Genomic DNA, 19,992 nt, shown 5'->3' with positions numbered 1-19,992 from the left:
TCTATCATTACATTATAAACATTAGACTCAAAGATTGCAACCCAATTTCAGACATGTTGAATTCTTCAAATTGTAAAATCTTATCTCCAAGTACAAATGATAACACTGACATTCCTATATGTATCCCATCAGACTAGGGCCTGTATTGTTCTGTACATAACACAAGTTTGAAAACTGGGGAAAATGAGTTAATGATACACAAAGCAGAGAAAAAAAAATACACAAAATAATAATAATAATAATAATAGTAGTAATAATAATAATAATAATAATAATAATAATAATAATAGTAGTAATAATAATAATAATAATATAATAATAATAGTAATAATAATATAATAATAATAATAATAATATAATAATAAAATAATAATAATAATAATAATAATAATAATAATAATAATAATAATAATAATAATAATAATAATAATAATAATAATAATAATATAATCTGCCTTCTTCAGATGGGAATTAAACATTAAACCTATTGGCCAAACAAATCTGTCAACACAGAGTTAGTAAATAATTAGGAAAACCCAATGCTTATATTCAACAAAGTCTCAACAATCGAGTAACCCCTGTAGATTAATGAAGGGAATAAAAAAAAAAGCCAGAGATACGATGCCACATTGAGAAAGACTGAATTTTAAAGTAATTTTTTTCCCTTCTATTTGACAAGCCAACCAACTGCTTGCTGAGATTTGATGACTAGAAACAAAACCAAGACAACAACAACACCAAAAAATATTTAAAAAAAAAAATTGGACTAGATAAGGACAAGGGTATCTACTAGCAAGCCTCACATACATTGAAAACTTCATTTAAAAAAAATACAAAACCAAACATACTGGGATCTGGTTGTAACGGTATTGGGAAATTGATGATAATAAATGTATTATAAAGTGCAGTAAAGAATGAAAAATATATAAATATTTTTAAACCTAGTTCAAAAATGGATATTAACATGAATAACTTCAGATATTTAGCACCAAATAGCGCCTACTCAGAATTTAAAAAAAAAAAAATCTTTTGGAAACTATCATAATCTGTAAAAGTCATCAGGCCAAATTTAAAAAGTTAAATTATATCTAAAAAATGATTAGATAGCAGCTCACACCGTATCACGAAAGCCACATTTCCATGTTAAACTGGCATTTAGTATAGTGAAATACAGCGGAAAAAGAAAATGTCAAGAATGAATCCAGTTTGATTAAAATAGCGAGATAGGAAATTATATAGAAACGCTCTGAGCAGTACATCTAAATGATAAATAATGGCCACAGAGAAAAAATATCATTTGATGGAATTAAATATGAAATGGTAACGAAAAGTAAAACCAAACCCACAAAAAAAACAAAAAAACCCAACCCAAAACATGAAATGAGAATAAACATAATTGAAAAAATTGCTTAAAGGAGACTACAACATAGTGAAAGGTGGAAGAGGGAATTTCATCATTCATCAGTTGCGACAACAAGTGTGCCGTACAAATCCATACTTTATGACGAGTGTCTTCAAAAATCAAAGGGATTTGGATTGATCTATTTTTTCTTCTCAATTACCTTTCTCCTGAATGAAAGCTAAGCAAATGTGAAAATTGCGTTTTTTTAAAAAGAAAAACAAAAGGCTATATCTGAACTATTGCAACCTTTTCAGATATTTTCACTCTTTTTTCCAATTCAGTTTCTAGATTTTAACCATGACATGAGCTAAAACAAAAATAAACAAAATTAAAAAAAACAAACCCCCCCCCCCCCCCCCCCCCCGACAAACACAAGCCATTTTGACTTGAGAAAATGTGAATTTTATTTTTCAGGGACTTAACATTACAACGCCAATAATAGACTCAAACTCAAACCAGTTTCACAATTTTTAAAGGATTAATAAGGCTGTAGTTGAGTTCATTATGCCCCGATAACAATTTTCACAAGAAACATAAAAAAAAATGCTTCCTTTACAATCATGGGTTAAACTTTGAAGAGAACATCTGCAAGAAGACATTGCACTTTACAAATAATTGGAAAGATTTTTTTAAAAGAACAAAAAAGGTGTAGTAGAGCCTGAATTTATCCCAGTTTCTGTAGCATTAAACAGACAATAAAAATTGTCTACTACCCTTTAGAAATAGTGATAACAGAAAAATGAAATGCAATCCAAACTTTTCATTTCAAGTGACACAAGGACACAGGGAAGTACAGGTCCTGCAGTCACAATCACAAGTGGAAGCTAATCTTAACTCGTTTTTCTCAAGCACCATCAGAATAAGGGATTCTCCGCTCAAAAATACCAGAAGAATTAATGACCGAATGGATTTTGACCAAAAAAATGGATAAGATCAAAAATGAAGGCTTAGGCATGTCCATTATTCCTCATCACACTCACAGTTGTCATTATCTTCGACTGCACAGAGTTGGGACTTGCATGATTGAAGTTGAAGCACGAGCCACTCATGAAAAAAATATTGATTGACAGTCGTTTACCTATGAATTAATTGTACTTAAACTGCAAACCCTCTTGCGACAAGACAGAATTTCTTTTAAAAACCATCATATTCTCACTACCTATCTGATTACGACAACAGACCCGGTTTTCACCAGGACACCAGTAACAGCTTTGTGACTCGTGCTTCACAGAAGCCACATAGTCATATTGAGATTACAGATCTCTAAGCAAAAATGGTTGGTGTGAGGTTTGCTTGGAGTAATATCAAATTCCGCCTGTAAACGCTTATTGGAATGGTTGCTTTGATCGATTAAAAATTCCCCCCCCCCCTTTCTGAAGTTTTTTTTACACGGCATGGTCCACTTAATGCTTCAGCAAACAGTAAAAAGGGGTTGAAGCCAACAACAATGCTTACAAAGTAAGATGAGACACGAGCAGTTATTGGCCAGGCACTCATTTGACTTGAGAAAATGTGAGTTCTTTTTCAGGGACTTAACATGACAACGCCAATAATGGGCTCAAACCCAGTTTCACTATTTCAAGCTTAATAAGGCTGTAGTCGAGTTCATTTTGTCAAATTAAAAAAAATGTATTGTAAAATTAAAACACAAAATACATCACAACATCCTCACACACACACACACACACCTACAATGATGATGGTTAATAGTGATTCATTTTTCTTATTAAAAATAAGAAATAAGGTAAAATATGAAAGCCAAAAAGGGGCTACTATTAGTTTTACTGGACAAGCAATCCTACTTCCAATACTTTAACTCTAAAAGAATAAAACAAAACAATTGAAGCACTATTCTATTGGGGTTTTTTTTTCTAAGTAACAGACTAAAAGATTCATTTAAGTTTGATTGTTTTAGGTTTGCCTGTTTTGTTTGTTTCTTTTATTTTTTTTGGATGTCTTCTGTGTCATTTATATGTCTAATGTTGCATGTCATTTTTATCTTACAGACCTCAACTACTTTCACAATGTAAGAATAATATCTGAATATACTTTTCAAATAATAAAACAAATGCGACTATTAATAAATTACAAAAATAAATAAATAAAAAAAAAAAAATAATAATAATAAGCGAAAAAAGTTTTAAATATTAATTTGCATTGGATGAAATCAGGTAAAAATGTAATCTGTCAATAATAATAATAAACATATTACAATAGCGCCTTTCGTCGTAACCTCAAAGAGCTTAACTATATCGCTATGACAATAACTCATTCATGATTCGAGCTTCCATAAAATCTTTCCTATTTCATATAAAATGACCCATCTTTAAAATAAATAAATGAAAGAGTAAACTCGAACAAAAACACATCACATAACAAGGTCAAATCCAAATAACAACAACAGACAATCTACTACTACCACTATGAAATGATCAAGCCAGCAATAACATTACTACCCATCTAAAATCTTAAACAAACAGTCGGCACTACAAGATCTCAAGAGACTACCCATAAGCCGTCAAGTTTAATGGGTTTTTTTGGTTTTATTTCCCTCCTGATTACAAATTTTACTCGCCAATCAAAATTGGTGTCGAATACAGTCATACTCTGATAAAAGCACATTTCACTTCAAACATTTTGGCCAGAGAATTTGTACGTCAAATAATGATCTGTTAAAATGACCCCAAACTTGTCCAAAATAAAACTGATTTTAAAAATCTCAGATTTTTTTTTTTTTTTGAGATGACTTTATGCATTTATTTATTCATTTATATTTTTATTTATTAATTTATTGATAACAACCACATAAATTTTACATTTATCATCACATATATACAGACCTGCCTAATATTATGAAAAGTTTGTATAATTATGAATTTTTGCAGATTTTCAACTGTCACTTTGACTCAATAAATCTTAATGAAAAGGAAGGAACGTTTCATTCCAGGGAACCTATATTTTGAACTTTGGAATATTTTTTGACCATGCTAAGGACAAATTAACAATATATAAACTTATTTCATTTTGATTCTGATTTTTATACACAGATATTTTTACTTCTGATCATTTATTCTCTTCTAAGTAATACTTTGTGACATGGTCACAAATATATCTATTGCACTTTATCATGTAATATAACTGAGTGACTGAGGGAGGGGATAGGGGGGGGGGGGGGTCATCTTATTCAATCAATATTTGCAATAAAATAAAGGTTCTCCAGCCAAAGAGAAATAAATAAATGCTTTGACAAGGAAAGCCAATTTTTAAGATAATTTTAATATGATATGTGAAGCAAAAGTATTCTGGCCTAAGCGGTTTTAAAAATGTGTTTTACCAGACTATAGATAGTATGAAGTTGTAGTCATTCGGGCCTTTGTTATTGTTTTTTGCCATCTGTGTTATGAGTAATTCTCACTAAACTCTATTAACCAGACTATAAAAGTTCATGGTTACACATGGTATTGTGTGTTGGTCCGTTATACTTCCGGATGGCAATGTTGTGAGCTTCTTAGCCGAGCGCATAATATCTATAGATGCTGTATATAAATCCTGACTGATCTCTTCAAATTGAGAGAGGAACAGAGCATGGTCTATGATCTATAGATCATTTCTTAAGACATCTCTCCATACATTCCATTCATAGGCTACATGCATCATTCGTGTCAACCCTATAACATGCCTCCATGCATGATAACGATTATCAAAATTATAATTGTTAAAATAAGAAAATAACACATAGAAACTGTATCAGACCAAGGAAAAAAAAAAGGAAGCTTTATTTGTTTTTTTTGCCAAATAACTGAAATTAAATATATCATAAGCAAACTGAATAACAACAAAAAACATTTTAAAAAAAAATGCATTCAATATTTTGTTGTTGCTTTTATATCTTTTTATCACGCAGTTTTATCAATTCTAAAAATACCACAACATTATGAACAAGACAAAAGCAGTGGACAGGCCTTGTAGACAAATGTATGCATGCATGTGTTCTGTTTGGCACCAGAGCTTGATAAACAATAAAATAACTGCCACAGAAAGACAAAAGTCATTGCAGTGTTTTCAAAAGCTTCTATAACAAATTTAAAGGATCACTGATCCAAATTGAAAACAGCACTCTCCTTTGGCTCGTCGCTGTTGTAGAAAAGTTCAATTGTTCACAGGCTGTGTTCTAACATGACATCCACTCTTACTATCTTCACTAAGAGATAAACAACGACCATGCTTCAATTGCATTGGCTGTAACTGCACTCATTTGGACATTTGTTAGAATTGAAATTGTAACAAAAAATAAGAGAAAAAACTTATGATTTGAAAGAAATTCTGTTCTGTCGTTAAAGGGTTAAACATACAACAGTCACAATCATCAAAAGTACAAATCGAGACTTATTTTCAGTTTAATAAATTGTATTCATTCAAGTGTTAAAATGTCTTTAACTTTTCGATGACTACTGCAAAGCACCATGTTGGGTCTATATAAATTCTCTCATCCCATTTTTCAATGTTTGGTCTACCTCTGGCATTATACAAGATTGAACCAATAGCTCACCTATTCCTAATCAAAAACAAAAAAACAAAACAAAAACAAAACAAACAAAAAAAAACAACTCATCATTCCACCAATTCAGCAAAACTGAAAGATTCAACAAAACTGAAAGATTCAACAAAACTGAAAGATTCAACAAAACTGAAAGCTCAACAGAAAGTTGGTGTTAATCCATGAGACGATTTATCAACTCACCTTGACAGATGCGTAAGTGTTGTGGACTTTCTCATCAAAGGATTTGTATGTCGATGAATTTCTAGAAGAAAGAATAATATAATGATATTATCATTAATAATAATGATGATAATAATAATAATAATAATAATAATAATAATAATAATAAAAATAATAATAATAATAATAATAATAATAGTAATAATAATAATAATAATAATAATAATAGTAATAATAATAATAATAATAATCTTAAAATATTTTTTTTTCAGCAAATTGTCTTGTTATTGTAAATTTCTAAAGGTTGCTAAATATGCCGTTGAATTTTGTTTTATTTTATTATTATCATCATCGGTCTAAAAAAACATGTTTTGGTCTTTTTGTCATATGTTCATATCAAATTAAAATAAAAACAAACAAAAAACACTTAGAAATGGGGCAAAATTTAAAAAGTAGTTTATAACTAAACATTTCCCAGAATCGCCTTGCCTCCTGGCGATTGAGATACAACTAAAAAATTAAAAAAAAAAATTTTAAAAAATTCAAGAGGGAATGTTGTCAAATTAAAAAAAAAAAAAACCCAACTTTTGCAGGACTTTTCCAGTTTGCTACCAATAAGTGAATCTAAAATAATACGAATAAATAAATAAATAAATATATAAAATAAATAAACTAATAAATAAATTAGTAAGTAAATATGTATATATAAATAACAAAATTAATTAAATAAACAGTAAAAATCTTTTTATGAATAAACACTATAGAAGGAACGAAATTGATGTCACTCAGCTCTTTGTTATTGTATTTAACCAGCCATTTTTATGAGTAGTTAGTCAGGCCCTTCACTCCAGTAAGGAGCATAGGCCATCGACGAATCCCCTCCATCTTGACCGGCTCTGTGCCATCTTCTCAGCTTCTCTCCATGTTTCAGTTTTTAGATCTTCCATCAATGCCATTCTACAACTATATCTAGGCCACCCTCTCTTTCTCATTCCCTGCGGGTTCCATTTTTATGAGTAGTTCTTACTAAATCATATTAATCAGACTACAAACGATCAAGTATTATCATTATTATTATCATGTATAGGGAGGGGGCAGCGTGGCTCAGTGGTACGGTCTTTGCTTCCCACCCGAAAGGTAAAGAGTTCAATCACCCGCCGCTGCGTTGTGTGGCCTTGAGCAAGTCACCTCGCCCTAGCTCACTTTGCAGCTGATTCCTGGGTTATTCCAGTCTTCCCTTGGAATAGACCCTAAAGACAAATTTCCCCTTAAGGATGAATAAAGGGAATTTTATTTTATTATTATTTTTTTTTTGGTTATACATAGTTTTGCGTGTTGATCTGTTATATTCGGCTGGTGGATGTTGTTGAGTATTTTGGATAAATGCACAGCATCAATTAGGAAACTCTTCACTTACTTCAGATCTCCCATCTTCTTGGCAACCACTTGACCTACACTGTTAAGGGCAGAGGATGTTTTCTCAGATGCTGTTTTCATTGCAGCCGAGGTTTTCTGGTATCTGGAAGTAGGAAGATCTGAGATTTTGGTCGATGCCATTTGTGCATATTACATTGTTCATGGATTAATTTTAGTCATTCATTCGTGGTAAAGTAGATGCACATTTAAAACAATAAATATGGCTACCCCAATATGAAGTAGGGGGCTAGGGCCAAAATAATAACATTTAAAAAGGATTTAAGGAGTTTTCAACGAGTTGTAAAATGAAAATTCAAGAGATTGACATGGCAACATATCAAAATCAAGGAGTTTTCAAGGAGATTGATGTGGTAACATATCAAAATCAAGAAGTTTTTAAAGAGACTGATGTGGTAAAATATGAAAATCAAGGAGTTTTCAAGGAGATTGAGGCGGTAATATCAATATCACAGAGTTCTCAAGGAGTCCTTCAGGAGGCCGCGGAAACCCTGGGATTTGTTCTTAAGGGTTTTACGGCATTTGCAACACGTTTAGATCACCAGTAAAAAGGAAGAAAATGGGACAGTAAAAAAATTCTAGATAAAAAGAATGAGAAAAAGTAAGAACCAAAGGAAATCACTCAAATAGGAAACAGATGAAGATTCCTAGAGCACACTATCAGTGTGCTTAGTTTGAGATCACCTTAAAGTCTCATTCAGACACAAGCACAGGATCTAACTAAGATGAATACACTCAAATACTAACACTTACATATCATTATACATTAAAAACAAAAATATAACAGTGCATAACAGAGAGTTGATTTACAAAGAAAAAAATTTCATCTCCAAAAACTATGACTATACATTTGACTGTTTCCCTCACAGCCAAGGACTCTGGCCAGGGTCAGGACAAAACCAAGTAATCTCGTTCCAAGACAAAGACAGAAAGCAAGTTGGAAAACAGACATAGAAGGATAGAAGACACAGGAAGTGACCTTCCTGCCCATTATGAGAGGTAAAAAAACCTACCATGTAAAACGGATTGAAATTAAATGGTCATATAATCATACCAGTATATCAATACCAAATACGAAGTCGAGAAAATTACAAAACAAGGCAGTGTCTTGTGGTCTGACACTCACCTTCTGTTATAGAAAAACTTTTGATATGTGACATTTTTATCCATAGAAATATGGTTATAGGGAAGCATATCTTTTATTTTGCTGAACATTTTTGGTATTCAGGCCATATTACCAAAATTTGTTCACATTGACGATTACGTATTGACAAGTATAAGTCACATTATAAGCCATACGAGACCTGCTAAATACTTATTCCAACTCCATGTGGCAAACTTGTAAAAATACAAATTGGCAACTCTTGTGTTTACAAATCTCCAAAAACGTTGATAAGATATTCTGCAGTTATCGCAATTCAAAGCAGCATGGATTGTCACTAGACAAAGATGAATGAAAATACTTCACATTTTGGAACCTCCTCTTCTGCTTCTTTTAGAAAGAAGAGCTCACATAAATCTGGCACGTATGCATTTCCTTTAAATCATACAAAGACAAAGCACTTTTATAAAAAAAAAAATTTGGCTGGGAAATTTTAATTTCAAATATTGATCAATATCTGAAGTAACAGTTTAGTGGCAAAAAAAAACAAACCCAAAAAATATTTGCCCTGTATGGAAAACAGGAGAAACCTTTCAAGACTTTTAGGTCACTAGAGAGCTTGACAAAAGGAGGCAAAAATAGTGGGATTGTCAAAAGACTATTGACCGTGATATTTTCTGTCCTTATAAGTGCCTTAGAAAAACTCATGAAAAAGAGGACTTGTTTAAACAGAAAAGGACAAGATTCAACAGCAAAGCTTGACATGCAAATGACCACAACATCTGGGTATACAAAAGGGGAACGGGTAAATCTACACATAAAACACACATCCTTTACAGGTTTTTACACAGTGTTTCAAATTTTAAATTTTTAAAATATTTTTAAATATTGACATTACCAAATAAGTAAATCCAAAAACAATCAGCTACAAACACAAAATAAAGCGTTTAAATAAAAAAAAAAGTCAACATAGTCCACATCAATGAGCATGAGTGAATATTTGGATTATGACAAAATTGTTTCAAATCAAGGGTATAACAATTTATTTTCCCTATTAAGTACAACATTGTGCTTGGTAAAGTGGAGCATGACTGTTTGCTTATTGGGTATAGAACAGCAATTTAGAAATTTACAATATTAAGAAGAAAAAAAAAGGTATTATTCAAGATCCCTGGTTTGTTGAGACCTGCATAAGCAACATACAGATGAGTGCTCTCAGAAACAATGAACATTTATAATGCGCATTTCTTCAATGCGCTTCACAATGTTTCATTTATTGCCCACAGTGGGCCATATTGAACCATATTTTCATGTTATACAGTACCAGTTGCCTGTTATGCGTCTTATAGCATCCCTTAAAAAAATTCTATTGAATCACAACCACATCAATTAACGGCTGGGGCTGAAAGAAATTCAATTATTTAGTTTTTAAAATCTCTTTTTTTTTCTCTTTTACAATGAAGCAATAGAAGTAACATCAAAATATCTAACAGTCATTTTATAAGGGTGAAGAGGGGGTCAAAAGGTGCTCTAACTGGGTTGTGTGCACTACACGAGGTCAAAAACAATATCACTAAAGGTCATTTAGATATGCTTCCGGACATCATTATTATGATCAACATTCCTAAAAATTATATAAACATAAATTATGAAAACAAAAAACCATGAGATAATAATGCTCAACTTTTTGATAAAAGGAGCTATTTATAAAATATTTCAAGTACTTATGATCAAACTTCAATATTGTTTCGAGCATTCGCTCTCATCAGGAAGTGAAAGTTAAAGTATGTTTTATGTTTTTAAGGGTTTTACGGCGCTTGCAACACATTAAGGTTATATCAGCGCCAGTAAAAAGGAAGAAAATGGGATAGTAAAAAGATTTAGAATTGTTGTGTTTATTCGTATATATTTATATATATTATATCATTTCAAATTTCTGATTTTTGACATTAAGGGACTATGACATAAAAAAGCACACACACACAATAAATAAATAAAAATAACATAAAATAGGGAATCCATAATCGCAACAGGTCTTAATCCAGAATTTAAAACAGAAAAAGATGAGTATAGATAGAACGAAGTTGACATCACTCATGTCTTTGTTATTGTTTTTGACATCCGCGTTTATGAGTAATTCTCACTAAACTGTATTAAACCAGACTATAAACGTTTAAGGTTAAACATAATTTTGTGTGTGTTGGTCCGTTATACTTCAGGATGGCAATGTCGTGAGCTTCTTACCCAAGCGCATACTATCTATAGTATACACCAGGATATTATCTCCGATAAATCATAAGCAAACAATTGTTTCCCATGTCTTTACATACAAGTTAAAAATTGTTATCGTATATTATCATTAATTTAAAAACAATCCTACAAACCATGAGAGAATCCCACTTACTCCACCCTTCTACTTCAAATTTTGCTAATCTTATTACTAAACTGATAAGGTCTGTGAATAAACTTGTGAATAAAGGGCTTTTGTTTTTATTGTTGAGGTTTAACTAAAGTTTCAGTTTCACATCACATTGACCTTATAAATTATCCATATTCCATCATGTCCCCCCCATCCAACATCCCAAACACACACCTCAAACAAACAAAAAAAAATTATTAAAAGAAAAGGTAAAAAAAAAAAAAAAGAAATAGAGGAAAGGCAGTATCAGTTAAGCTCATTCAAAACAGAAAGATAAGCGAGTTAACACATACACATGTACATGACAGATAAGGGATAACATGTTCGAATATGTGCAATATTCACTAAATATAACATTTCTGAATTAAAAAAAAAAATAATAAACTAAAAATTGGCTCCAAACATAACTGGGAAATCATAACAATCAAAATATATATAAAATTTAATTCCAAGCAATGAATGGACCAAAACAAATTAAAAATAATTCCTGTATCAACCCATTAATATTGATAAAAATACACAGAAAAAAAAAAAAAACAACAAGAAGGTTGGCAAAAACTTGAAATGGGCCTTTGTCTCAAGCAAACAAAATTAAATGGTACAGCCCCCCCCCCCCCACCCCCCCAAAAAAAATAAAATAAAACAAAGCAAAAGCAAAAAACAAACAAACAAAAAAAAAACAAAACAAAACAAAAAAAAACAAACCAACCCCCCCCCCCAAAAAAAAAAAAAAAACCCCAAATAAAACGAACTAAAATGTAAGAGCGGAATGTTGCTGGAACCCGCTCTTCAAAAACGATTTTGTTTGCTGAGGAAGGATTTGAGCCACAACTGGTTATTGTTACGTATTCTATTCATTTCTGAAGATAAGATGCGATATTTTAATTTTTTATTGCTAATACTAAAGTCCACGGTTTCAGACATCTGTTTTATAACTTCACCATTTTATTTTTCAGACTGAAAACAGCAAGGCAAACAACACTGATGGCACTGATAAAAATTTGGTAGTTTACAACAGAAAGTCACAACAAGAGCAAAATGGCCGATGAACATTACTTAAAATTTCAAACATATTGTAAATGACAACAGATAAACGAATAACAAGAATGCATTAAATGCTATAACTTTATCCATATGTAAAATATGCTTGTATGATGCAATAGAAAAAGGTTGGCGCAGACATGCCCTATGTAAAGCTAGAAAATGTATTTCATACATTATACGACTGTTAACTAAATTATATATATATTTTTAATTTATCAATACGAAAACATTTAGAACATATAAAGATTGCTTTTAAATCGCCTATAAAGTAGATGGAATGTTTGTTTCAGAGTTCCAAATTATTTCCCTAGATATCCCAGTCAATCATCACCAACAACACCTTAAGCCTCTCAATGCAGTTCATAGATCACGAGTCCGAAATAATATAGAAAGAAAGCTATATAAAAACAATAAATATATATAATGTAAACAAAATTAAAAACTATTGTGCCCTTGTGTAAATAAATTTAAAAAATAAATAAATAAATAAATTTAAAATTTAAAAAAATAATTGTAAAAATTCTGTATTTTGGCTATTTAGTGCAGCAACAACAACAACAACAATCGACTTCCGCCACAACTTCAAACGAAAACAATATTGACAATCGGTTATACAGCATCAGACATTGGATAAGAGTAAACATTGAAAGTGATTACAGCATGCTACATGATTTGCTTTCCACAGTTTCGAGATAATGGCTAAATAGTTTAATATCTATTCCCGATTTCAGACTGAGCAAATATTCAAAACAGTCAATGTTTACAAGCTGCGATAATAATAATAATAATAATAATAATAATTAATAATAATAATAATAATATAATAATATAATATAATGAACTTATATAGCGCCTAGTTCCAATTTGGAATTGCTCACTGGCGCTTTACATCAACACATCATGTATGATATACAAATATAGAACTGGCATGTTAAAACCACACAAATTTGATGATAACATAATATATTATAATGAAATACATACTAAGAGTCCAAATTATATGCCCTACAGAAAAGCTCAGTTTTTAACCGTTTTCTAAAGATAAGTGGATTTTCACTATTTTTAGTTTCAATATTGATGGAGTTCCACAGTCGGGGGGCATGGTGGTCAAAGGATTTCTCATGAAAAACTAACGATTTTGGGGGTTCCCTTAGGATATTTAAATTAGCAGATCTTAAATTTCGACTGGGTTCATAAAGGTGGATAAGTTCCTGAAGGTAAACAGGAGCGGAATTGTTTAAGCAATTGAAAACATGGGTGAGTATTTTAAATTCAATCCTAAACTTTACAGGTAGCCAGTAATAATAATAATAATTAAAAATAATAATAATAATAATAATAATAATAATAATAATAATAATAATAATAATAATAATAATGTTTTTTAATTTCTATTTGTCTAAATAACAAGTAAATGAATAAATTGCACAATTACATCAAACAGACTTAAAAATCCACCATGCTATTCACGAATCTAAATACATTCCTTCAAATGGACTCAAGAACGGATCTCTCTTTGAATGCAAATACACGTAATACCACTTATTGTCAAGTTGAGTGCAGGCAGACATACAACACCAAACAACATATATTGACTTGTACCACAACAAAGGATTTGGTTATAACTGATGATGAGGATGGATAAATGATGATAAGAATGAATGAATGAATGAATGAATGAATGAATGAATGAATGAATGAATAATGAAAAGAATGGAACTTACGCTTTAGTCTGCCACACCTGATTAATAGTGTCATTGGTCTTTTGATATCTGACAAGACGAGGAGGTTCAAGTGTAAGAAAAGAGTCAGACAGAGGAATGCATTACTTCAGCAACCCTCTAAATTGCATCCTTCAGAACATTGCGGTGATGTAAAATGTAGGTTGTATCAATTATTATTTTTTTTGTACAGTTTGAAACTTTCATCAACATATCCTACAGCTTTAATTTGCAACACACTGACATTATAATAAAACATGCACATCCGACAAAGCCTTTGAGGAACTGAAAAATTAAACTTCTCCCCCCTCCCCCCCTCAAACTAAACTCTCCTTTTTTCACCAGTGATAAAAAACAAACAAACAAGTGAACAAATTAATCGATATCATGAACAAAAAACCTATATTGCCAACTTCAAACGATTGCAGAGTGACCAACATCGGTCATATGTCTTCCATCTGTTTTTCATTAATTAAGATGAAGATATGAGAATTGAACATGAAATTTGCGTTTAAAAACATCAATCTCATCTGGAGAGACAAGTTTTGCTTTCTTGACTCCCTTTTTTTTCTCTTCTTTTAAAATTTGAAAGTCATTCATAATAAAGGTGAGATGAAAGAAATAAAAACAACGAATCTGAAATAACCAAAAGTGATTGAAAATTGATATAAATGCCACCGTCAGCTTCACTACAACATTAAAGGTGATTCAGAAAAAGCACCCTGTGAGTAAATACAGCTCTGTAAGAATAAAAACTTTTCTGAAATATAATCCGGCTATTCACATAAAAACAAATGAAATCTGTAGTCCGAAAACAATTGCGACCATTTTATATTTAAAAGCATAGGTATATGATTCAAGGGTGATGCTCCCATCCAACCACCCGCTAAAAGCATGCACATAAACTTTTATTTTTTAAAATATAAAAATGTGACTTTTCCTAACAGACACAACAATCTTAATGACATGATGGTGAGCAATTCATATGAAAACTACAAACTCTGTAAATTTAACTTACTTTTGATGAACACGTTTGAGTTTACTGCCCATAAAAATAAAACACGAGATCAGATGACCATAAGGCGTCACACTTAAAACCAGGTAATTTTGCATCATGGACTATCAATTTTCAAACATCTGACATCAATAAAAGTTTTCAAAAAAAAAAAAAAAAATAAAGAGAGCTTTCAACAGGAAGTTTTAAGACCAAAATGTGGATAAAATTTGTAATAAGAGAGCAAAACCACTAGCTTTCAAGGCCAAGTAGTTATCTACTTATCATCTACATACAGTAAGACCTGCGAATGCTGGAAAACTGAATTGTCTCAAGATTTTAAAAAACTCAAATTTGTATTTCAGCTCATTAATCAGGTCGTCACTAAAGTGCCAAGGTGCCGCTTACTAAAGTACCTAATGTTAGGTCAGCAGGATGATTGACAAAATCTTTTGGTCTAAGGCAAACAAAAATGAGATTTCAAAGTCAAAGGAGATTTCAGTGGGAAATCTGAAAATCTAAAGTTGATAGCAACAGGTCACTGAAAAATATCAACAAAAACCCATTGCCTGTAATTTTGTATATCAACTATGTCATGATTGAGAAAATGACACGTCAAGATTTTGTAGAATCCTAAAAACAGCACAGACATTCCTTGACACCCTGGCTCAAATAGCATGAAAGCTACCGACTGTGAACATTGCACATCAATGATGCTTCACGGAGCAGGAGATTTTGTCAAACTATAAAGAGTTGGAGAAGAGCACTCAGCTAATTTTTTTAAAGAACGTTTTTCTTTTACATTTCCACAGGACTGAAGAAGGTTGGTTGATCGATCGAATGTTGACCAATACTGGTGAGTCACTATAGTTGTGGAGGATTTCACAGGTCAGATATATGTTGCTGACTTAATAAGAGAATAACAATGTCAGTGTTAAGTACAGGAGCAATTTATGTATTCTCATCTAACTCAAGTAAACGAGTAAGAGTGTCAATTGCAATAAAAAATCAAAGGCATCCATTTTTTAATTGAACTGAGCATCAAAAATCCCCTGCATAGTGCTAAGGACACAATTTTGACTCATTCTCATAACAATATTCACCTTTTTACCACTGTAAATGAGTCTAGATAGCTCAGTAGAAAAGCACTCACTTTACAAACAAAGAGACTGTTTAAAATCCGGCCAAGAATCAAATTTTTTTCCCCAGCCCTTCTAAGGACGCACCAATACTAATTGGGAAGCTGGGACTGTTTAATAGAAAGTGCTTTGCCACACATAAGCATCCTATCTAAAGGGTAGTGATCAATAAGTATTAATAGTATTATCCATTTAAATGATACAGAAACCAAGATAAACTCCGGCTTTTTGGGTCTTACAGGTCTAAAGAACTAGTTTACCACTTATATAAATGAAGTTGAGCCACATTTAAACTTCATTCCAGTAGGTTACAGTATAAGGCAAATTTTCAAAAATCAACATCACAAAAACACGCAAACTTGCCTGCATATACTCTCATACTCTCTCTCTCTCTCACACACACACACATACAAAAATACTCACACATAACCACATACAATAAAATAAAGAGTTTGACACGAACAAAGAGTTACTACAAATCTTTTTTTTGAAAAAAAAAAAAACGAATAAGGGGGGGGGGGGGGGGGGGGGGTTAATTAAGGAAAATAAAATAAATATGATACAAATGAACAAAATATGATCTTCAATTGATATCACATCTATGGTTGTAGCTACAAATCACATATATCGAAATGATTCAACTGAGGAGAAGGAAAATGAAAGCAACAAAATAAAAATGGAAAATCGAAATGAATCGAAATCAGGACTGCAATCTCCTTATATCTATATTTAAAATAAAACATAAACTGTGCTTATCAACAAAAGATAAAGAAAATGAGAAAGCAAATAAAACCAAAAAGGAAAAATAAATAAAAATCGGGTATATGGTTTACTTATGATTGGCAATCAAACATCAGATATGAGATATGATGAATGACATCAATTGAACAGAAGGAAAATTAAAAAACAAGAAAACATAAAAAAAACAAAAACAAACTAGGATATTCCAAAATTTGTGGTATCTCTTGATTTTCATTAAGAAAAGGGGGTTTGGAAAGAAGAAAAGAATAATGAAGAAAATAACAAATAAAAACATGTTTCCAAACATCTTAGTCACATCACGAAAAAAAGAAAAGGAAAAAAAAAATAGAGAGTATATTCAATTTACCAAATATTGTTATAGCAATGAAAATACTTCATAAATGTATTCAAACCTAAAGGTATAATAAAAAAATCGACGGCAATGGATGAAGTATTGAGAAGCTCTATCATTAACGACTGTTTTAGCAAAATAGTGACAGGGTTGTCAGATAAAGAGGAGGTGGTGACAGCAGCTGCAGTTGTGACAAATGGCAGCAAGCAGCAGCACTACCGTGCTCTGACAAAACGCACTTTTTTAAATTATGAGACCATTCACCTAACATGTTGGGCTGAACTGAATGCTTAAAATTGAATTTTAAGCTTAATCTATAAAGTTAGTGTGAAAATAAAATCAGACATTTAAGTTAAGAGAGTTGGTCTTGTTTCTTAAACAAACTTTTAAAAACTCACATTTTTAATTCGAGTAATTTAGTTGTCCATCTGGTCCATTCTGACATAGAACTGGATTGACACAACGGGTCACATTTTAGCCAAAAATATTTCTTTCAAATGCTGATGATTAACTCTATCGAGTTCACCATAATCAAGCTTGTTCGATTTCCAATCCTATGAACTTGAGAGAGTTAAAATGATTTTCAACTTGTCAAATCAAAAATGTCTCAAATCTAAGACTTCAAAGAAGTGTCAAGTTTAAGACATTTTGACAAACTGAGGGATATTTTAATGGGTCAATATATATTTGAAGTACTCAAGAGATTCCTTGGCCAAAATAAGTTTTAAAAATTGGTTTGTCAAAGTGAGGCAGAGTAGAAGCAGTAGTAGGGGAGTTACAGCTAAAGTGGAGGTAGTATCACTAAGAGCAGCATTAAGTATCATACGAGTTATAATAGCAGTAACTACTAGCGTAAGAAAGCGGTAAAAACAAAAAACTATCAGTACTTACGAATCTGAGCTCTTAATTTGTTGGATACCGGTGGACAAATCCTGTTTGAATTCCTGGAACGGTGTGATACCAATTTTACGCTTCAACTCTGTGGCATGGCGTACTTTGCTACCAAGGACCTGTCGCAACATCACTATTTCTCCTTCAACCTGAATGAAATTGGATGTGTTAATAAATAATTAATAATGAACATATGGAATCCCTGTGCGGCTATGTGGTCTTGTGGTATGACACTCGCTTTCGGATCGGAAGGCCCTGGGTTCGAGCCTTGCTTGGCGCATAGTTGAGTCCTTGGAAAAGACTCTTTACTTACATTCTCTCACCGTACTCAAGTGTAAAATGAGTACCTGACTGTTAACAGCATTGTCTCTGTCTGAAAAATTGTAATATCGCCTAACAGGTGTCATGTCTCGTCCTATACGTTAAGTGTTGCTGTTGGCCAGGGACCCCTTGTAAAGTGCTTTGAGCACGTATAGTGGATATTGCGCTAAATAAAAGCTCATAAAAAAAAAAAAAGAATGAATAAGATATATCAATGTGAGACAAGACTTGTTTATGATATTTGTTGTTATTGGTCATGTCATCGTTTTTATGACATCGTTAAATTATTCTCTCTCCACCTTCTGGATTGTTGAGCAACTATACATGGTCTGGTGTTATGACACTCTCCTTCACATTCTCTCAGGTGTAAAATGAGTATCAGGCTGTTAACAGCGTTGTCTAAATCCGAAAAAAAATTGCAATGTTGTCTAACAGGCATCTTGTCTCGTCCTACATGTTAAATTGCTGTTGACTAGGGACCCCTTTAGCACGTTGAATGTTGTGCTATATATATATATGCTCAAGTCTTTTTAAAAATGCAATATAAAATGACGAAACTTGTGAATTGCGAATTTGGTGGTGCTTTTTATAAGTAAATATTATATTACAGTAAATAAAAAATATGAAAGAGTTTCTATTAAAAACAAAATAAGAAATTGCAGTGGAACCCACAACTGTCTTGTTTGTTTTCAGGAATATTTGCAAGACAATTAAGTCATATCAGTGCCTACTCATTTCACTAACCCACTCTCTGGCTACAACTGGTGATATAGAAAAGGCCAAGCACTGATTTAGTGTTTCATCATTTCAAAGCGCTTTACAAGGGGTCCTGAGCCAACAGCAACATTTAACATGTAAATGCTAAAACGTTATGACAAATTTTCTTTCATGTAAGTGCAATGGATCCAACACTACAACTTAATTTGCAATTTTCCGATTAAGGGAACTTTGTGCAGAATTAAAAGAAATATTAAATCTTTACTGCTTATCAGTACCATATTACTTTTCAGTCAATTGGCATTATGTACTACTACCACTAAATAACAATACTCTAAAAAGATTGATCATGTCCCTTCATATTATCACTCCTGTGGCTGTTTTGTATGGTGCCTCATTGTATAATGAATCCAAGCAATGTTGAGCAAAGTCATTGACCGATTGACTGATTGGGTGACGACGACCGGAAAAATAGGACCAATGTGTAAGGCATTTTGTATACATGTCATCACTCGAATCAGGTGTGATTGAGTACCAGTGACATAAGAGTGATAGTACAAAGAGGACACTTAACAGGTAACTTGTATTCAATATAATGAAAATGGGTCTCCATATAGCATGTATGGGGAGTAAATAAATCACTGTGAAGCACTATTAGTATTAGTCATGGTGTATTTTGTGAAAATGAGTTATGTAAATGCTCACGCTATTACATCTTGTTAATTTTTTTTTTACCTTTTCCAACTCTTCCTTCAAATCTTCCAACCGCCTGGCCCTTTCCTCAGGACTTTCATCCATAGGGGAAGATGGCATATCGGGACTCCCAATTTCAGATGCCTCTGATGTGGGAGTGGATGCATTTTCTTCTGTTACAGACACAAAAGACAAAATTTGTTCTTTAAAGGATGAAAAAATGGATTAAAATTAAAAAGAGTGTTTTTATCATAAAGATTTTCATTTTCCATGCTCCAATTGCATCTCTCTTCGAGTTCAAG

At 32.0% G+C, this 19,992-nt stretch overlaps 1 protein-coding gene across 4 annotated transcripts in view; it reads right to left on the bottom strand.

Moving 5' to 3' along the window:
• Window positions 1-19,992, bottom strand: part of LOC144956985 (uncharacterized) — a 31,533-nt gene that overhangs the window by 9,233 nt on the left and 2,308 nt on the right. For 2 of the 4 annotated variants that reach the window (XM_078887879.1, XM_078887878.1), the window contains exons 2-6: window positions 19,733-19,863; window positions 17,960-18,108; window positions 13,846-13,893; window positions 7,540-7,641; window positions 6,144-6,204 (exon numbers count right to left, since the gene is read on the bottom strand). In XM_078887879.1, coding sequence (XP_078744005.1) covers window positions 6,144-6,204; window positions 7,540-7,641; window positions 13,846-13,893; window positions 17,960-18,108; window positions 19,733-19,863 — 491 coding nt within the window. The remainder of the gene's footprint in view (window positions 1-6,143; window positions 6,205-7,539; window positions 7,642-13,845; window positions 13,894-17,959; window positions 18,109-19,732; window positions 19,864-19,992) is intronic. The other 2 variants (XM_078887880.1, XM_078887881.1) reach the window with 1 other exon arrangement.

This window comes from Berghia stephanieae, chromosome 11 (assembly GCF_034508935.2).
Source record: "Berghia stephanieae isolate SIO BIC M18660-M18661 chromosome 11, UCSD_Bste_1.3, whole genome shotgun sequence".
Taxonomy (NCBI): domain Eukaryota; kingdom Metazoa; phylum Mollusca; class Gastropoda; order Nudibranchia; family Aeolidiidae; genus Berghia; species Berghia stephanieae.
This window is presented reverse-complemented; position numbering and strand designations above follow the sequence as displayed.